Source organism: Hetaerina americana, unplaced genomic scaffold (assembly GCF_022747635.1).
Source record: "Hetaerina americana unplaced genomic scaffold, ioHetAmer1.1.p SCAF_8, whole genome shotgun sequence".
In the NCBI taxonomy this organism is placed as follows: Eukaryota; Metazoa; Arthropoda; class Insecta; order Odonata; family Calopterygidae; genus Hetaerina; species Hetaerina americana.
Genome location: NW_027287427.1, coordinates 53,688,745 through 53,707,057, shown reverse-complemented (window position 1 = coordinate 53,707,057; position 18,313 = coordinate 53,688,745). Strand labels below are relative to the sequence as shown.

The 18,313-nt window shown below is 37.4% G+C and overlaps 1 protein-coding gene across 1 annotated transcript in view; it reads left to right on the top strand.

Moving 5' to 3' along the window:
• The window catches only part of fat-spondin (extracellular matrix protein f-spondin), a 55,838-nt gene that overhangs the window by 28,811 nt on the left and 8,714 nt on the right, over positions 1-18,313 (top strand). The window contains exons 3-10 of the mRNA XM_071596616.1: positions 3,125-3,380; positions 5,708-5,867; positions 8,777-8,983; positions 10,534-10,657; positions 10,958-11,088; positions 11,629-11,872; positions 14,690-14,864; positions 16,872-17,130. Coding sequence (XP_071452717.1) covers positions 3,125-3,380; positions 5,708-5,867; positions 8,777-8,983; positions 10,534-10,657; positions 10,958-11,088; positions 11,629-11,872; positions 14,690-14,864; positions 16,872-17,130 — 1,556 coding nt within the window. The remainder of the gene's footprint in view (positions 1-3,124; positions 3,381-5,707; positions 5,868-8,776; positions 8,984-10,533; positions 10,658-10,957; positions 11,089-11,628; positions 11,873-14,689; positions 14,865-16,871; positions 17,131-18,313) is intronic.

Genomic DNA, 18,313 nt, shown 5'->3' with positions numbered 1-18,313 from the left:
TGAATTTCCAATTCACTCAGCAATGCTTGCAGCCCCTTGGCTGACTGACAAACTAAAGCTTGGTCATCAGCAAACCTAACTGATTTTACGAATTCCCCGCCCACTTTCATTCCTACCTCGAGTTCTTCCCATGCCTCTTTGATCATTTCCTCTGCATACAGGTTGAACAGCAACGGTGATAATGGGCAACCCTGCCTTACACCCCTTCCTAACACTGCCCATCCTGACTCCCCGTTTCCCACCCGCACCAGAGCAGTCTGAGACATGTACAGGTTGCGGATTAGCCTCCTTTCCCTCCAATCTATTCCTATTTTCTGCAATAAACTCATTAGTTTTTCCCAATTTACTCTATCAAACGCTTTTTCGAAATCTACGAAACAGGCAAATACCTCCTGGTTGTGTTCTATATTCCTCTCGATTAATAATCTCATTACTGCAATGGCATCACGCGTACCCCTCCCCTTCCTAAATCCAAACTGATCATCCCCTAAGTAATCGTTTGCCCTACTCTCTATCCTTTTGTTTATGATCCTGAGAACAACCTTAGCTGCGTGGGATATCAAACTAATTGTCCTATAGTCCTCACATGACGTGGCCTTTACCTTTTTCGGAATAGGAACTAAAACTGATCTCACAAAGTCTTCCGGCCAGATTCCCTCCTCATAAATACTACGGATCAGCCCATATAGCCTCTTCCTCCCACATTTTCCTAAGGATTTCAAAAGTTCCACGGGAATGTTATCTACCCCCACGGCCTTATTTAGTTTCATCTCCCTTAATGCCCTTTCTATCTCATTGTCTAGTATGCCTGGACCTAAGCTATCTTCCTCTACGTCATGTTCCTTTTCAATGTCTAACTTTGTTGGTCTAAGCTCTTTACTATACAGTTCTTCTACATATTCCTTCCATCTCTCTTGGATCTTTCCTGCGTCAACTATTATCTTACTGGCCTTATCTCTAACTGCTATCGTTGATCTCCCTTTCTTACTTCCCGATAAAGATCTAACTTTGCTGTAAAGCGCACCGATTTCCCCCTTCCTCTGCAGACTTTCCATATCCTCGCACTGCGTCTTCCACCATGCTTCCTTTGCTTTATTTGTTGCCCGCCTTAATTTATTGTTCAATTCTTTGTACTTCATTTTGCCTAATTCTGTATTTATATTCTTCCATTTTCGCCGCTCATCCATTTTTGTAATCATCTCATCCGTGATCCATGGTTTACGAGTCCTTTTAGCGTTAACGGTTCCAATAGTGTCTTTTGCCGCTTTAGACAACCCTTTTTTGATACATTCCCACTTTTCTTCGATAGTACTTAGCTCTTTACCGTCCTCCATGATTTTCTCTACCGCCTGTTTGTATTCCTTTCTTTTCAACCCATTTAATGCTTCTACATTCCATTTTCTAACTCGCCGCCCCTGCCTTATCTTTTTGAAACGTACGCTACATTTCATAACAACTAAATTGTGATCTGAATCCGCATCCGCTCCCGGGAAGCTGTGGGAATTTATCACACTGTTCCTAAACCTGTGTCTAACCAGGATATAATCTAGCTGATATCTTCCCGAGTCACCTGGCATTTTCCATGTATACCTGCGTCTTTTGTGGTGTCTGAACCAAGTGTTGGTGATAACTAAGCCCTGTCTCCTGCAGAACTCAACTGCTTTCTCCCCGCGGTCATTCCTTGTGCCTAAACCGTAGTCCCCCACCTCATCACCATCTCTTCCTTCGCCTACCGTCGCATTCCAATCCCCCATCACTATCAAATGTTTCCCTGCAGGAACACATGCAATCATGTCCTCTAACTGATCGTATATCCTATCGACCTCTTCTTCCTTATGGTTGCTCGGTGGCATGTATACCTGGATAATAACTAAGTTCGTCGGTTCTGCTTTTATCTCCACCAGTAGTATTCTATCCGTTACCTGCTCTATGTTGACTACGCTTCTTCCTACCTCTTCATTTAATACTATGGCAACCCCTCGTTGGCTCTCGTCCCCACCACTGTATATTATTCTATATTTATCACTCCAGTAATCCCCGCTATCTTTCCATCTCACCTCGCATAGACCTAAAATATCTATATTTCCCCTTTCCATCTCTCGCTTAACATTCTCCAATTTCCCCGTCCTCATCATTGTCCTAACATTCCACGTTCCTATTCTAACTAATTTGGTCTTCTTCTCCTGCGTCTTCTGTCCTGCTGCTGCTGGTTTTCCCTTGCAAGGGTTTCGTGGGATGACGACCGCGGAAGCCTTGCCTCCCCCGCTGCCGGGCACGACACACGGCCGATTGGGCCGAGCCCCGTGGTTGCCAGGACTCAAAATATCTCTATTGTCCATCATATTTTTCTAGGGAATGATAATTGAGGTGGTTTCCCGTTGCCTTCCTCAATAGTGTTTTTAACGTGACACCATCACTTACTGGCCGCCCCACTGGGGTCAGACGCCATTGCAGCCGCCTCACTGAGGAACAGACGCTGCGTGGACTACCTTTCGTCTGGCTCCTAACCTTCGACCTATCTGGCATGGGTGACCCTACCAGGAGCAATTTTTATTACTCCCGCCAGTACAGCTCTAGGGGTCATCGGAACGCACAAGCCCTTCCACCACGTCAAGGTTGTAGTCCGGGGAGGGATTATATATATATATATATATATATATAATATATATATATATATATATATATATATTTAACCCATCTACTTCTTTGCAACATACGTCTACTTATTACCATCACCATATCTATCGATCAAAGTTTGATTTTGAACGGGCTCGAACCACTACCACCGATGAATCTACAGGTAATTATATGCTCACCCACTTTTTCTTCCTTCTCAGATTTTGATCGGACGGCTTCATATCTTCACCACCACCTTTAAAACTCTGTTGCTCGCCCTCCCCTCTGTCCGACTTATTTCTTCCGCTTTTCTCCATTCCCACGTCTCAAAACCCTCTAATCCGCGCTCATCCTCTTGCTTGAAAGACCCCACCGCTAAAAAATTTGCATAATTTGTCTTTTTCTCCTTCTTCCCTCCGAGTCACGACCCGTTGGTTTCCATGGTGAATCCATGGAAAACCCTCTATTTTTATCGCGTGGCGTAATATACGGTTCCGTTCCGCCGCAGTGTCCATCGTTGGCTCGAGGACCCACGCCCGCCTGCAGCGCTTCACCCGCTTCGCGCTGGGAGTCGAGCCGGTGGAGTCCCGGGGGATAGCCTCCCCGCAGAGGGTTGGCCACTTCCAGCTCTTCGGCGACTCCATCACGGCGTTCAACGAGGATTGCATCAATTCAGTCATGGAAGCCTCACCAGATTTCCCCAAAACGGAAGTGCAGGTCATGTGGACCGCTCCTAGGCACGGGTCCGGATGCATCGTGTTCAGGTACACTAGGATGTCAAATGAGCGAACCCCGCTTCCCGCATTTCTTGATTCGAGAAATCCCAAAACAGACTTGAATGCGAATTTACGGAAGCGTAAATTGTAGAAAATGACGTAGCGGTGCTCGCAAGCTAGCAAGGAAATGCTGGAGTTGCTGGGATGGAAGTGTGTTCAAACATCGTAGTTAAATAGCCGAGGGCGTGGAATATGAGATTTTCAGGGATAGTTCAAGTCGACACAGACGAGGGTGAATTCGTTTTGATATAACAATTATGCCCACCGAAACACATTGGAGAGTACCTCATAATCTGCCAGCTGATGTAAATCTCGATTCATAGCAAGTGCGATGGAGGAAAAAATTGAAATGAAAATTATTACTTATTTTTCCAAACAATACTTTGATTAGTTACAGTAGGGTTCGCTTATCATTTCAATAAGAAATAGTTCTATGAAGTTTCACCTGAAACAGTTAATCCGATTAAAAATTCAATGTTGCATTCAACTAATGCTATTAAAGTGCCCTACTATTAGACCGTTGATAATTATTATTCGTGATGCAAAATTACCGGGGTTCATCATTAGGAAGGGTGATGCTCAAAATTCAGGGAAGGAATTTTCAATTGAGCTGTAGTAACGATTTTTTTTTTGCCCACCGTCTTTCATCCATCTCACCAGGTGACGTACACATCTCGTATAGGCCACCGTGTTAGACACAGACGTTTGGCGGGTAGTTTTTCACAGGTAATAATTAGGTAATTCTGACTTGACTTTTTTTATTTTTCACTTTGAACCACAGTAATCAACCTGAAGGTCGGTTTGATAGGTTAGGATAGAACTCACTCAGTACTAAGGTACTTGGTGTGAGAACGTCAAACATCAGGGTAGAGTAGCCAATCCCTTTCCCTATGCCACCAATTGCTTCCCAAGAAGATCTGGTGCCCAAAAAATCATACAGGTCGCGTGAAGCTGACAGTGCCCTGAGGCTTCCCAAGGAATCGAGCCTGGCCCCTCCGGTCAGTAACCTAGTGCTCTCACCACTGGATTGCTACATTCCTAATTGCCACTTTGTACCCTTGAAATAATTTTGATTAAATAATGATTTAGTTAGTCTCATTTGAATATATGTATTTCATTCCTCATTAACCTGTCTATTACACTGGTGTAATGGATTAAGCGTTAATGCGGTCATGACATACTTCATACGCTTATGGAAAAACAGAATTGTGAAATGACATATGCCCTTGCTTCAGTCCCTGATTATTTTTAAGATGAGATACATTATTTTGAATAATTAATGATCTCCTTCATTACAAATCCAATATGATTTTGGTTCCTCTCCTGTTTCAGCCTAATTCCAAAAGTCCTCTCTTTCTGAGTAACCCCTCCCTACATGATACCCAATTTGAAATCCAAATTTTTTCATCTGAGGAACTTAGTCATGATCCGTTTTCACCTTCTCGTGTTATTCACAAAGGGTTGTTGGCATATAACAGTCATAATCTTAGGCTCAGTGTATGTAGTAAGTTTCACATGAACTGTAATTAACATTCACCTACCATTAAGGATTTGAAGAAAAGTAATTGATGACTCGAGTGTTGTTATTGAGCATTTAATATTCTTGGCAGGTTTTCTCTAGCATTCACAGTGGGCTGCTTGTTTAGATATATTTATTCCTGTTGTTTAAAAAGTGACTTACATTTGAATAACATGAAAAGGATATTATCTGAAACCTAGATTTAAGTAGTAGTAGTTGACACTGAAGGGTAAAAATACTTCTTGTATAAGGACACCATGATGGGATGTGACTTCAAAACATGTAAATAAATGAAAATTTCACTCAATTCAAAAAATAATTTAATCACAAAAAATTAAAGCCTGACGTTTTTAACATGGAAGTCTGATCAGGCTTTGATAAACTCAATAGCTTTGGATTTGAGTGAGTCTAAGTGAAGGTAGCAGACAGAATTGTACACTAATTTGGCAAGTTTTTACTTATTATTCTGTAGCTGATGCCATCCTAAGTACTATCATGACTGTGAATTGATTACTTTGTGTTTGAGGATAAGTCTTATTTATATTAGAAGTTACTTAATATTAGAAAAATGATAAGATGCAGAGTATTGAATAAAGCAAAAAAATCTCTTTTCCCATGAGAGCTTATATTTATTTATCTCATAGAATGTACCAAAACACCTAATTTAGTGATTATCCCTTTGCGTAAATACATCCTTTTGATAGTTTTGGTGTCCATACAAAACTAATGTTTCATTGGTAATTTTGATATTTAAATTAATTGAAGTTCATCATTGATATTATTAATTATCTATCAGGGCAATGGTTTATGAGAATGCCAATTCTTGGTTCATGGATGATGGAGCACTGAGTCGTGAGCTATGCGAATTAGATGAAGAGGATGATGAAGATGATCCAACTGCTGATGAATTGGGTCCGGTAAAGGAATGCTGTGCATGTGATGAGGCCAAATATCAGGTATTTGTCTCTCACTGATGCATATTTTCATATAAACATTTATTATAACTTTAATTTTATTACTAATAGAACAAAGGTATATGTTAGCAGAAAAGCTCTAACTTAAGATAGGATGGGGCAATTGATGTTTTTGAAAAAAAAACCTATCTCTCATTCAAAAAATCCATCTATCTAATCCAATTGCTCTGGAGAATCAGTTGTTTGTCTATGAGCATTGTGACTAGAAACATATGTCAAAACAAAATGCTTGAATTTATGCATTTTATTATCAAAAATAAAAATTGTTTCTTGATTTCATTAATTTTTGCAATCCACTAAAAACGAGTTTAAGTTCAAATAGTGACACCTGAAATTTATGAGTAGTAGTAACCTCATGAATTGTAAAACTGCTTGTTATTCCAATATTACTGCTTATGTTATTGCATTTTTCTATAAATTTCCCATTTTCTTTCAAATCAGAAAGCTCAAGTTTAGATATTGATTGTTCAACTTAACCCTTTTAGTGACAACATCACTATATGCAACACAGGCAAATTTTCCCAAAAGTGCCATTGTTGCTCCAAACAGCTTTTTTTCTGTTGGCTATGAATGTAAACAGTTGATTGATTCACATTTTTGTTTTCTTTTAATTTTTTTATCCCTCATTTTATTGTATGATTTAACTTTTGAAATTTTCAGCAAATTATCATGATCAATAATGTTTTTCAGACATTTTCATGAATTCTGCTTTTTCAAGAAAGAGAATTTCATTCAAACAAAAAGTATGGTAGGCCTCTTTTCAAAAGAGGCCTACCATAGCAATTGAACTCTAGCAAATGTGACTTTATATATATGTACTTGATATTTGTGAGTCATGAGATGGAATGTCCTTTTGATAGCCATTATAAATTCCCTAAGACATTATTTATCTCCCTTTTATTTCTACCCTCATTTAAGTTTCAGGTATTCCCTCCATATATAATGGTTTCCCTCACACACTTGAGCTCTTTCTAAGCATACGTTTATTCACAGAAAAAAGTATTTGAATTTCACATTACATGTTGAAATTTTTTACGATTTTAGTGTCCTGCTGCTTACTGACATTCACTAGTGAAGTGTAATTGAAGAATGTACGAAGTCCTAAGGAAGACAATTTATTGCTCAATTGCATTGTGGTTTGAGGAAAACATCCAGCTACTAAGTTTAGCCGTCGTAGTAGTAGTAGCAGAAGCTTTACAGGGGGTGACCAAGTGTTGAGGTCATTGGCACCTCAGTTGAGCTCTCTGTAGATAGGAACAAACTGTCATGGCTATTCAAGTGAAATGCATGTGTAGTAAAGTTTATATTTGGTGCCAAGGAATTATTTCCATTTTTTCTTCTCAGTGTGAAGGAATTTTGGAATAAGGGAAAACTATGAACAAAATAGTGAGAAGAAAATATTTAAAATTCATGTATTTATCCCCAGACATTGTTATCACCCATATTGTGACAATTGGGTCATTACCCATCATTTATTTTCACAGTTGTCACAGTAAAGGGATTTTTGTAAGTGAATCAAATGATCAAAGCTGAATGGGAGTTTTGTTTACAGAAGTGCTTCCTAACAAAATTGTTAACAAAAATTATATGGAAGTAAAATTATGGACAAAAATGAATGTATAGATTTTTTAAATAAATCAGGGGAAAGGACAGAAAATATGGTGAAGGCCAAATTTAACATTGACTAGATGACAAATAATTTTTGAAACTGATCTGGGGCTAATAACACTTCACTGTATTAATTAGTTAAAATAGTGCCAACAAAATTTAGCCTTGATTGTGTCCAGAACTAGCAATTCTCCAGTTGACAGATTAGAACTTAACCATGAAGGTGAATGAAAATTGACTCAGTTTAGAAATAAGACAAGCAAATTGTGTATTCTGTTTGGGGAAGAGCAAAAGATGATGCAAAGGCTAAATTTCACATTAACTAGATGAAACAAAATGTTTATTAATCTAATTGATTATAATGAAACATCAGCACAAAATCTGCAAAAATAAGCCAAATACAACAAAAAGTACAACAAAATGTAACTTTAATTGGGACTAGAACTTCTGGTACTCAGCTTGATAGATTAGAACTTAACAACTAAGATGAACACACACTGATTCAACATAGGAATAAGATAATCAGGCTTAGTAATTGCATGTGCAAATGTCTTGTACTACTTTTAGGTGCCTGTTTAAATTTAAACAGGGTGAAAAGGAAGTTCAGAGAGTATAACTGCATTGCTTAAGTAATTTCCATATCATGTTCACATGTTAGTTCACATAAATACATCAATATGCCCACTAAAATTATTATAACATTTCATGTGAAATGCAATAAGATGTGCAATTAAGTTTCTTCAATTTTTTTCAAAAAAACTTTCAAGGATTGATGTGTTATTCCATCACAGAATAACAAATGATGAAGCAAAATTTTGTCAAATTTCTTTGCCTTGATTATTCTATGCTCTTTTGAATCCCATGGCACAAAAGTTCTCTTTGAATTGTCATGTGGCGATGCAAGAAGAAAGACATATTTTGAACCATTTCCTTCATAAAAATAGTGAAAAGTTAAAAGTTGTATTAGGGAATAAGCTAACCCATTTTAAATGAAAATGCATTGGTGTATGAATGATATGGATTAGTTAGCTGTCATCATAATAGCAAATCAAATATCCTGATATAGGGCCAAATATTTAGGTTTATTGTAATGGTCTTCCAAAAATTTTTTCCTATTTTCGTGATTAAAACATGGTAATATAAAACCTATAAACACTGAAAAAATATTTTAAAAATTAATGTGCGTGCATAATAATTATTTCAAAAAATTCTCTTTTAATTTAGATTTAATGTAGAGTAATCATTTTATTGGTATTAACTCAAGCCTTTCCCCGAAATTACAGCTCATCTTTGAGGGTCTCTGGTCCAATGCAACCCACCCAAGGGACTTTCCCTTTAGCCTTTGGTTGACCCATTTTAGTGACGTTATTGGAGCCTCCCATGATGGGAACTTCACCCTTTGGGAGGAAGGAGGGTTGGCCTCTGCAGGATTGAGGCAAGTGGCTGAGTGGGGATCTGTGAGGACTATAGAGGGAGAGCTTAGGGCAAAGGCATGTATTCTCTTTTGCTATGATAGCATTTCGATTTCATTTATTTTGTTTTTTGGAGCCGTGTATATGCAAATTAACATCCTGTCTCTTCTCACATACTACCTTGATCAAAAATTTCCCGGAATTTATTCAGAAAATTAAAAATACAAGTTTATTCATCTAAATCTATATTGTCCCCTTCAAAGTAATCCCCATCGACTGCAACACACTTATGCCAGCGCTTGATCCAATCCTCGAAACATTTTTTATATTTGGTTTTCGGTATGTCCATCAGTGCTTCCTGCGATTTTTCCATTACTTCCTCTCGGCTGCTAAAACGCGTTCCCCGTAATGGTTTTTTAACTCGATTGAACAGAAAGAAGTCACAGGGAGCCAAATCAGGTGAATTCGGTGGCTGTTGGATGGTATTTGTTGCATTTTTCGTCAAAAAATTACGAATAATGATAGCACTGTGCGACGGTGCGTTATCATGGTGCAAAATCCACGAGTTTTCTGCCCACATTTCTGGTCTCTTTCGGCGAATTGCTTCACGCAAACGTCTCATAACGCCCAAATAATACTCTTTGTTTACTGTCTGGCCTTCTGGCAAAAATTCATGCTGCACTACACCGTTGTAATCCATGAAAACCGTCAGCATTGCCTTCTTTTTTGACTGAAAACGACGTGGTTTTTTTGGTCTCGGCTCATTTGGTGAACGCCATTCACTTGCCTGATGTCTGGATTGCGTGTCGTACTCATAAACCCACGTCTCGTCTCCAGTAATGATCCTTTTGATGAATGTGGGATCGGATTCAGCCTCGCAAATCATGTCTTTTGCGACGTCAACACGGTCTCTTTTTTGCATGAAATTGAGGTCTTTTGGCACCAACTTTGCTGCTACACGACGGAAACCCAAATCATTAACCACAATGTCTTGGGCGGATCCATAGGCAATGTTCAAGTCCTCCGCTATTTCTCTGATGGTTAATTTGCGGTTATTGACCAACATTTCTTTTACTTTATCAATTTTTTCACCGACTTTCGATGTCGATGGTCTGCCACTGCGTTCATCATCTTCGATTGACTCACGACCACTTCTGAACCGCTCGTGCCACTGGTAAACGACCGTTTTTTTTAGAGAATCGTTGCCGAAACACTTTTCCAACATTTCCAACGTCCGTGCCCCACTAAATCCGTTTTTTACGCAAAATTTAATACAAGTTCGTTGTTGCAAATTTAAATCCATTTCTGAAATTGTAAAAAATCGCCAACACACACAGAGATAGATGTACTCTTGGCTACGTAACTTTTGCAAATGTCAAGTTATGACACTAAGATTTAAAGGGAATATCAACAACAGATGTACCAATTTAACAAAAAAAACAGAACTCAAATCGGAACGATGGGAGCGCCACACGGTGGTTATTCCGGGAACTTTTTGATCAAGGTAGTATGACCCATGTTGCACTACAAATTTTATATCCACATCCTATGAAGAACATATGATATACTGATTCCACTCTTGACTGCAATACTGTAACTTTGATGGCAACCTCTTTTCTTAATTACAGAGAAAATATCTACGGACAATCATCAAAGCTGGTGGTTTGTGGTACCCTAGAGTAAATGCAAATACAACATCAAACTTCAAAGTTGATCGGCTACATCACCTTCTCTCTGTTGTCTCCATGTTGGGTGAGGAAATTTTGAAGCTAATAATGAAGTGAAGTTAAAATTGAAATGGTATTTAATTGAAATATCAAATAAACTGTATTATGCTTCTTTAATTATTAATACTTCATTCATACTTCATTGAATTGAGATATAGAATTGTATAAGCCCTAAACTAATCCTTCCTGGCCTACTTTCATTTTTTTACCCAAGATATTGCTTATGAACCTCCAGGAATATATATGGATACTTATTTTTCTGAACATAGCAGTTGCTATTTTTTTGTTTACAAAAAAGACTACTATAACTTTATGATCTTTGCAGGACCCTCTCCAGATTGGATAGTTGGAGTATCAAGGTTAGATCTTTGTCGCCGTGATTGTACCTGGGTCCCATCAAAGACAATCGATCTTTATCTATATGATGCAGGAACAGATGATGGCATCACTTACATGGTGTGTACATTTTTTAGCCCAAATTCATTTTATGAGGGCTTCATATTTAAGCGAGGCAAAAGTAATGGATAGCCCTGACCTAGAAACTTTGGAAACTGATTTTTTAAACATGCCAAATAATTTATGCGGTCCTTCCCTAATTAATATAAAAACATTTTTACCCATGCATGTAAGAATCATAATTTCCTTCAATATGTTTAATTTTTGAACTCATATCCCAATGCTTTGGGTGTACTAGCAATCATTACCAAGCCAACAGGTTGGACCCCCATCCACCACTCCGTTGAGGCTACAGCAAGCCAGTCTCAATACTTATTGTACAGACCCTGTATATGTTGATAAAAATACTACAATGGCACATTTAAATGTGACTGACTTCCAGTATTTGCATTAAACAGGAAGGAAGTTTTGTCTTACCTTTATTTTCTTTTGTAACAATTAAATTTTGGTTACAAAACCATCTGAATGGCAAAAATGTTCTATCTGATAGCCTATTGATGATAATAATTCATATTAAAACTCTTATTTATTTTTCTTCAGTCACCAAATGCGCCATCAGAGCCCCAACAACCTATTCGACGTATCACCCCGACAGATCCAGGTGATCCACGATCACCTTTCTTTGATCCTACTGCAAATAACATGGCTCCAATTGCAAGGTTATTTCTAACAAGGGAAAAAACCTTTGAACGAACATGTGACACTGACTTCTCTCGTGCAGGAGAACTTGATGAACTAGGATTGGAGCCAGAGTTTGCTGAGAATAGCGAAGATTCATTAAGGCGTAAGTATTATATTCCTTATAGAAAATAGCATAAAGTTAATCATGCAGTACAACTAGTTTATAATGCTAGCATGCAATGGGTGGTCAGCCATCTTGCAGTTTTAATCACTTTCATCCCACAGACAAATACATAAATGCATTTTAAAGTCTAAACTTAAAGTGTTTTAAAATGAATCTTCAGGCTTCCACAACATCTATCTGATGATGGTTCCATGCTGCTTCCAGGAATTACCATCATGTAAGTTGGCTTGTTGGACAATAGTTAATAGTTTTGCCCCCAGTCCTGGAAGCATCTTTCAGGTGAAAATGATCTTCATTGCAATTTTCCCGCTATATAAAGGAGAGTCTGCTGGCTAGTCCGGAGTGCACTCATTGGCTGTTTCTTGGTAGTAAGGAGGAATTACCCTTTTCCGCATCAACGTCTGGGTGTAGTCATCCTCTCAGTTGAAAAAAAAATCCTAATGATTTCAAACATGAGGACAACTACACCCTGACTTCAATGTGGGAAAAGTAAATACCACCTTACCACCAAGAAACAGCCAATCAGACCACCCTGGGCCAGCCATCATCTCCAATATATGGCAGCCTAATTGCAATAAAGATCACTTCAAACTGAACATACCTCCAGGACTTAGGGTGAAACTGTTGCCTAGTAAGCCAATCTATGTGATGGTAATTCCCAGAGGCAGCACGGAACCTGTCCTTAAAATGTTTATTTTGGGTACCGCTTATTCTTTTCTGAATTTTTTAATTCAAGCATCAAACAGAAAGCAACTATCTGTAAATAAAAAAATACAGCAAATCAAAATTGCCATGATGGACAATTATTCCCCACATTTACTGGATAATTATTTTCTCTAACCTATCGTAATTTTTAAAGGGGAAAATGATGTAAAACAGAGGGTATTTTTGAGAGTAATAAAAAAATTATACAAATAATATAATGAATACAAACATTACATTTTTGATCCTAACTTAGGAGGTTAAGTAAACAAAGGAATGGACAAAGTACAATCATGGGCCATGGTTTAAAGCAATGATCTAATCTATGAGCACAAAATGAAGACAGTGACAAATTTCTTTTATGACCCTGGAATATGTGTTCACCCATTACATTATTTTCTTCTGAAGTATGAAAACTTTTTACCCTGTTATTTTATATTTATATATTTTAGTTTTCTTGCTGTGTACAACTATGAGGAAAAGGAGTGATGGACGCCTTTTTAATATACTTGAGCTTTGCTCAAAGCTCACACAATTTACATACCTGATTAACTTATGCATAGTGTATGGATAAAATATTTGCATTTCAAAATTTCTTAACAAACTGAACGGTATTAGGGTTAACCCTGTGAAATTTATCCATGATGGCAAGGAAACAAACTATGCAAATTTCACTTGAATAGAGATTTATTCACGACCCGGGTTTCAAACACTTAATGTCATCTTCAGGTGAGTGTTTGAAACCCGGGTCGTGAATAAATCTCTATTCAAGTGAAATTTGCATAGTTTGTTTCCTTTCCATCAAAAAATCTTATTGCTTGGTGGGATGTATTATGTCACAAGTATGCCCAGAAATCATGAGTCAAACATTTTTATTTTTCTATTTTTTAACTTTTCCCCCGTATAAAAAGTTGGTGCAATGGTATCATGAGATAAATTTTATTATGTTCAGCAAATGCAGTAATTCCCTGTTGCCTAACAGTACACACTATTTTACTGTCTTAACTCGTATAAAGTTAAAGTGATAATTTATTCTCATAATTGGCAGTGAATCATTCTACTTTGCTTTTATATGCCGATATTTCACAGGAGGTTTTCATTTGCCTTAGTTTCTAAGAAATGTCAGTTTTTTTACCCCAAGTAGAATTATGTGCAACAATATTACCTCATCTAATATGAAGTGTTTTCTTTCTTTCTTGGTAAGCATGCCACTTAAGTTATGAAAACCTGGGAATGTTATTTTTTGATGCTGCAGAGAGTGAAGAATATTCCCATTAAAAAACTCTATTGATCTCCTTTAGACAATTGTATATTACCCTCTCTCAGGGCTCTGTTTTCTTACCCCAACTCAGTCTGTTCCTTCACCTTGATCCTGTTACCTAAGTTCCTTTATATTTCCCTGTTTTTAAATTAGGTAGGTACTTTAAAGACCTGGGTCACCATGCTTGACAAGGCATAGCTTAAATTATAAAAATGTAGTGGCACTCTCAGAGCTGGTTCCTGGTTTCAAGGATGAAAAGTCCTATTGTTCATGCTAATACATTCTCTGGAACAGAGGTGGTAATACATTTCTGGATGAGTAAGGGCCACATTGCCACAAGGATATCTGCAAAGTATCTGGTAGACTACTTGTGACTAAAATTTTGATATCAATATTCACCTACAGTTGTCCCTATGAGTATGCGCTTAAAAGTAAAAATCATATCATCATTCAATGAGCTGTTGCATGCTCAATCGGAAATAACATGTATGATTGTAATCCAAGATTCACGGCTAATTTGCCATTTAAAAAAAATGAAATCAGGGAAGTTTTAAACATGTCTGCACCACATAAATTGAAATCATAGACAGTACTATGGTTCATAGTCCATAGTTGGCCCACCCTTACTCTAGGTCCATGACTTAAATTGAGGCTGAAAACTCATTGAATTAATAGTTGTAGAGTTTATTCTAGTATTATGCACCTTTCATTAATTCATTTCCTATCTCTGTTGAAATTGTTCAATTCATGTTAAAATCTTTCCATATCAATTATCTGAATTCGTTTTTCATTGTTTTTATGTCATTAAATTTAATATGGTATAACTTTGACAGCTGAATGTACCACAACTGACTGGTCTGAATGGAGCACCTGCTCTGTTTCCTGTGGCAAGGGACTTCGAATGAGAACAAGGCAATATGTGATGCAGGCCAAGGCTGAAATGCTTGGCTGTGATCGTCAGTTGGTTGCTAAGGAAATGTGTGTCGCAGAAGATCGACCATTTTGCCCGTGAGTTATCTAGTGCTGTCTCTTTTACCAAATACTATTTGTCATCTCAGACATAAACATGAGTTACCTGTAGGTGCGATCCGAAAGTAATGCAATTATTTTTTTAAAGTAATTTATTGAACAGATTTGCAAAAACACTTAAAATTCTTCAAAGTACTGTCCTTGGGCCTCTACAGATTTTTTCCAGCAACTCTGCCATGACTGGTACGCACGATGGAAGGCATCTTCGGGGACCTTTTGCAAGGTCTTCATCACAGCTGATTGGATCTCTTCTATGTATGAGAAACGGGTTCATTTCAGGGTTGCGTTAGTCTGAAAAGTCTGCTGGGGCAACTTGTAAAGCATTGTGGCAAAGCAGGTTGTCGTGATGGAGTTTCCAGGTAGCGGAGATGTCTTTTCTTGTCATAATGAACTTTTTTGGAGTCTTTCCAGCACATCCACGCCGTAGGCAGCAATAATTGTCTATCCTTGAGGAACAAACTTCTTATGGACCCCTCCTTTAATGTCGAAAAAGACAATGAGCATTGTTTTCACTTTTCATTTGCTCATTCTTGCCTTGTTTGGGCTTAGAGGGCTGCTCGATGTGCCACTCAGAGTTTTGGCGTTTTGTTTCTGGGTCGTATTGAAAAACCCAGGTTTCATCACCAGAGATGACGTTGTCCAAATGATCAGGTTCATTTTCAATACGTTGCAAAAGTTCACTTGAAATTTCTGCTAGGTTAGTCTTTTGGTCGTCTGACAACACCTTGGGCACGAGCTTGGGGCACACTTTCTTCATCGCTAAACCTTCAGTAAAAATGTGAAACATAGCAGTAGACAACAATTTCAGTTCATTGGCAACCATTTTGATACTCAATCGATGATCAGAGTCCAACAGTTGTTGAACACGAGCCACATTGTTGTTGGTTTGGCTGGTTGACGGCCTCCCAGAGCGTTTTTCGTCATGAACCTCTTCCCGGCTCTCCTTAAAGACCTTTAATCACCTCAAAACTTGTGATTAGGGCAGAGCAGAGTCCCTGTAAGCCTGACAAATCATGTTGTTAGTCTCCTCAAGGGATTTATATTTCAGTTTAGCATAAAACTTAATCGTGTGACGTTGCTCAATCGTTGATTCCATTTTTTTGTGACATGGTCTTTGCACAGAGGTTTACAATAATTTGCATCCTGCTGGTTCCACAGCTTGGAGAGCACTGAGACCAGTTTTTCAGCAAATCTTAGCATCCCCCCACCTACCTCAAGTGGTTTTATTCCACTTTGACCAATAGGAGCGGAGCAGGAAATTTAATTGCATTACTTTCGGAACGCACCCTGTATTTATGTGATACACTCTTCAATTGTGGTCATTATACTTAGTGAGGCACTTCAAAATGTATGAAGCACACAGAATAACCTAATTATTTTCTGTATTCTTTTTGATTCAAGATCTCATTACTACTATACCATCCAATGTTTCCGTAAATGCAGACTGATCTTTGCCTAGCTATTTACTTTCAATATTATAACCTTCTATTATTATTCTCAACACCACGTTTGTTCCATATGAAATTAAGCAATCTTTAATGTTTGCATAATGGTACTTAGCTTTTCCTTTGGGCTGTGAATCAAAAGTTACCTACATAGCATAAGATGTACTAGTTTCAATATTCTTTATTATTCCAAACTCCTTCCACAGATATTTTATGTTTAAGACCAAAACTTTTCAATCTTCCCCTTAACTCAGTAATAATTCTGTGGGGATATTATCCCTATTGTTTAGTGCTTTTTCAATCAATAAAGCTATTTCAAATATTGTTTTCACCTTCCCTTAATCTTCTCAAGCTCCATTAATATCTTTCATATCTTATCTCATATGGTCATTCTAAACTTTTCTAATAATTCTCATATCTTTTATTATAGTACCTCTACTTTTTAGTCACCTTTTATTCGATAGAAAAATAGGCCCTTGATTTGAAGAAGGAAGGTATATCTCAACTCATGAAGTGTGAATCAAATTTTATTTTTCTGCAGAGGAGAGTCTGGAGGAGACATTTATGATACTGTGCAAGGACCGTGTGCTGTTACAAACTGGGGAAATTGGTCCCCATGTTCTCCCACTGCTTGTGGTGACCCAGAAGGCTTCAGAACTCGTTTCCGTCGTTTCCGTGATCGAATGGGTCGCAAGAAGTGCCCTCATGTCTCATTGGTCCAGAGGGAGGAATGTGTTGCTGAGCAAGGTGGTGGAGCAGATGACCTCACTTGTGCAGAAAATGAGGAACAAGTGTTGGGAGTAAGTATTTTTTGTTTGTCTAAATATTGTATTTATAGCAGATGCTCCTTAATTTGAGATAAAGATGAAAGTAATTATTTACTTGCTTTTAGTGATTTCCAAATACTCCCAAAATTTATTGTGTTTTTGATAAAAGAAAGAGATTATCTTCTTTTTAATCGCTATTTTATTATTATTTGCTATCCTGATCGGTAGTAAAAGCATTTGGTTGCCTGTTTTCCAACATTTTACCTTGTAGTTAATTTTTCTCAATGATTTACCTAGTTCCAGGATATGCTTTCCTTATTTATTATAGCACATAAAGAATCATGCATTAATTTATTCCAAAGAAATGCAGTTAACTATCAAAAATGTGTTGAATATTGGAATGAAAACTGAAAATAATATGTATGAGTGTATAAGTTTTAAATAGTTTCTAAATTAATATGCTCATGTATTACTTAGAAAATTTTTAAGAAGCTTAAAGAGAGGCCTTTTGAAATTTAATGACTACCTTTCTGGAGTATTAATAATGCAATGGGTTTGATTTATAAGATTTTAGATATCTAATTATAACATTCCATGTAAGATGATGAAAGTCCTAATTTATGGTTAATGGGGTACATGCTATAATTCACTATCACTTATTCTCACTTTCATTAATTTTTTAGAGAAGGAGGTCATTTTTCCTAGAATATTTTCCAGTGACCTGCTGTCATCATCACTCAGTAGCTAAGCAGTTTGGCCAATTTTTAAGTCTTAGTTAAATTAAGTCACATACTTTCAACTGGTCACGCCACTGTTTGAGACTGAAGTATAACATGAAAGTCTGTGATTCCTTACGTTATTATTCCCTGTGTGCCAGTCAAACTGAAAAAACTAGAAAAAGGATTAAATAGTGAATTGACTACATATATAATTTAGAAGAATGCAGTATATCCATGAGCTTTTTACTTCAATAATCTTTGGATATGGTGAGAAAAACTGTTATTTTGAAGGCCAAAATTTGTGTTATGTAGGAAAATGTGAAGGGCAGGGGTAGACCCAAGGTAGCGTATCCACCTATGGAGTTAAGATAGAAAGTTTAAGTCCCATGACTGGTAGAAATTTTTCGGCTTAGAAAAGATTTTTTAATGGTTTTTCGGAACGAGGTAACCACACATTAACAGAAAAACCACAGTAATGGTATTTTGGAACAAGAAAA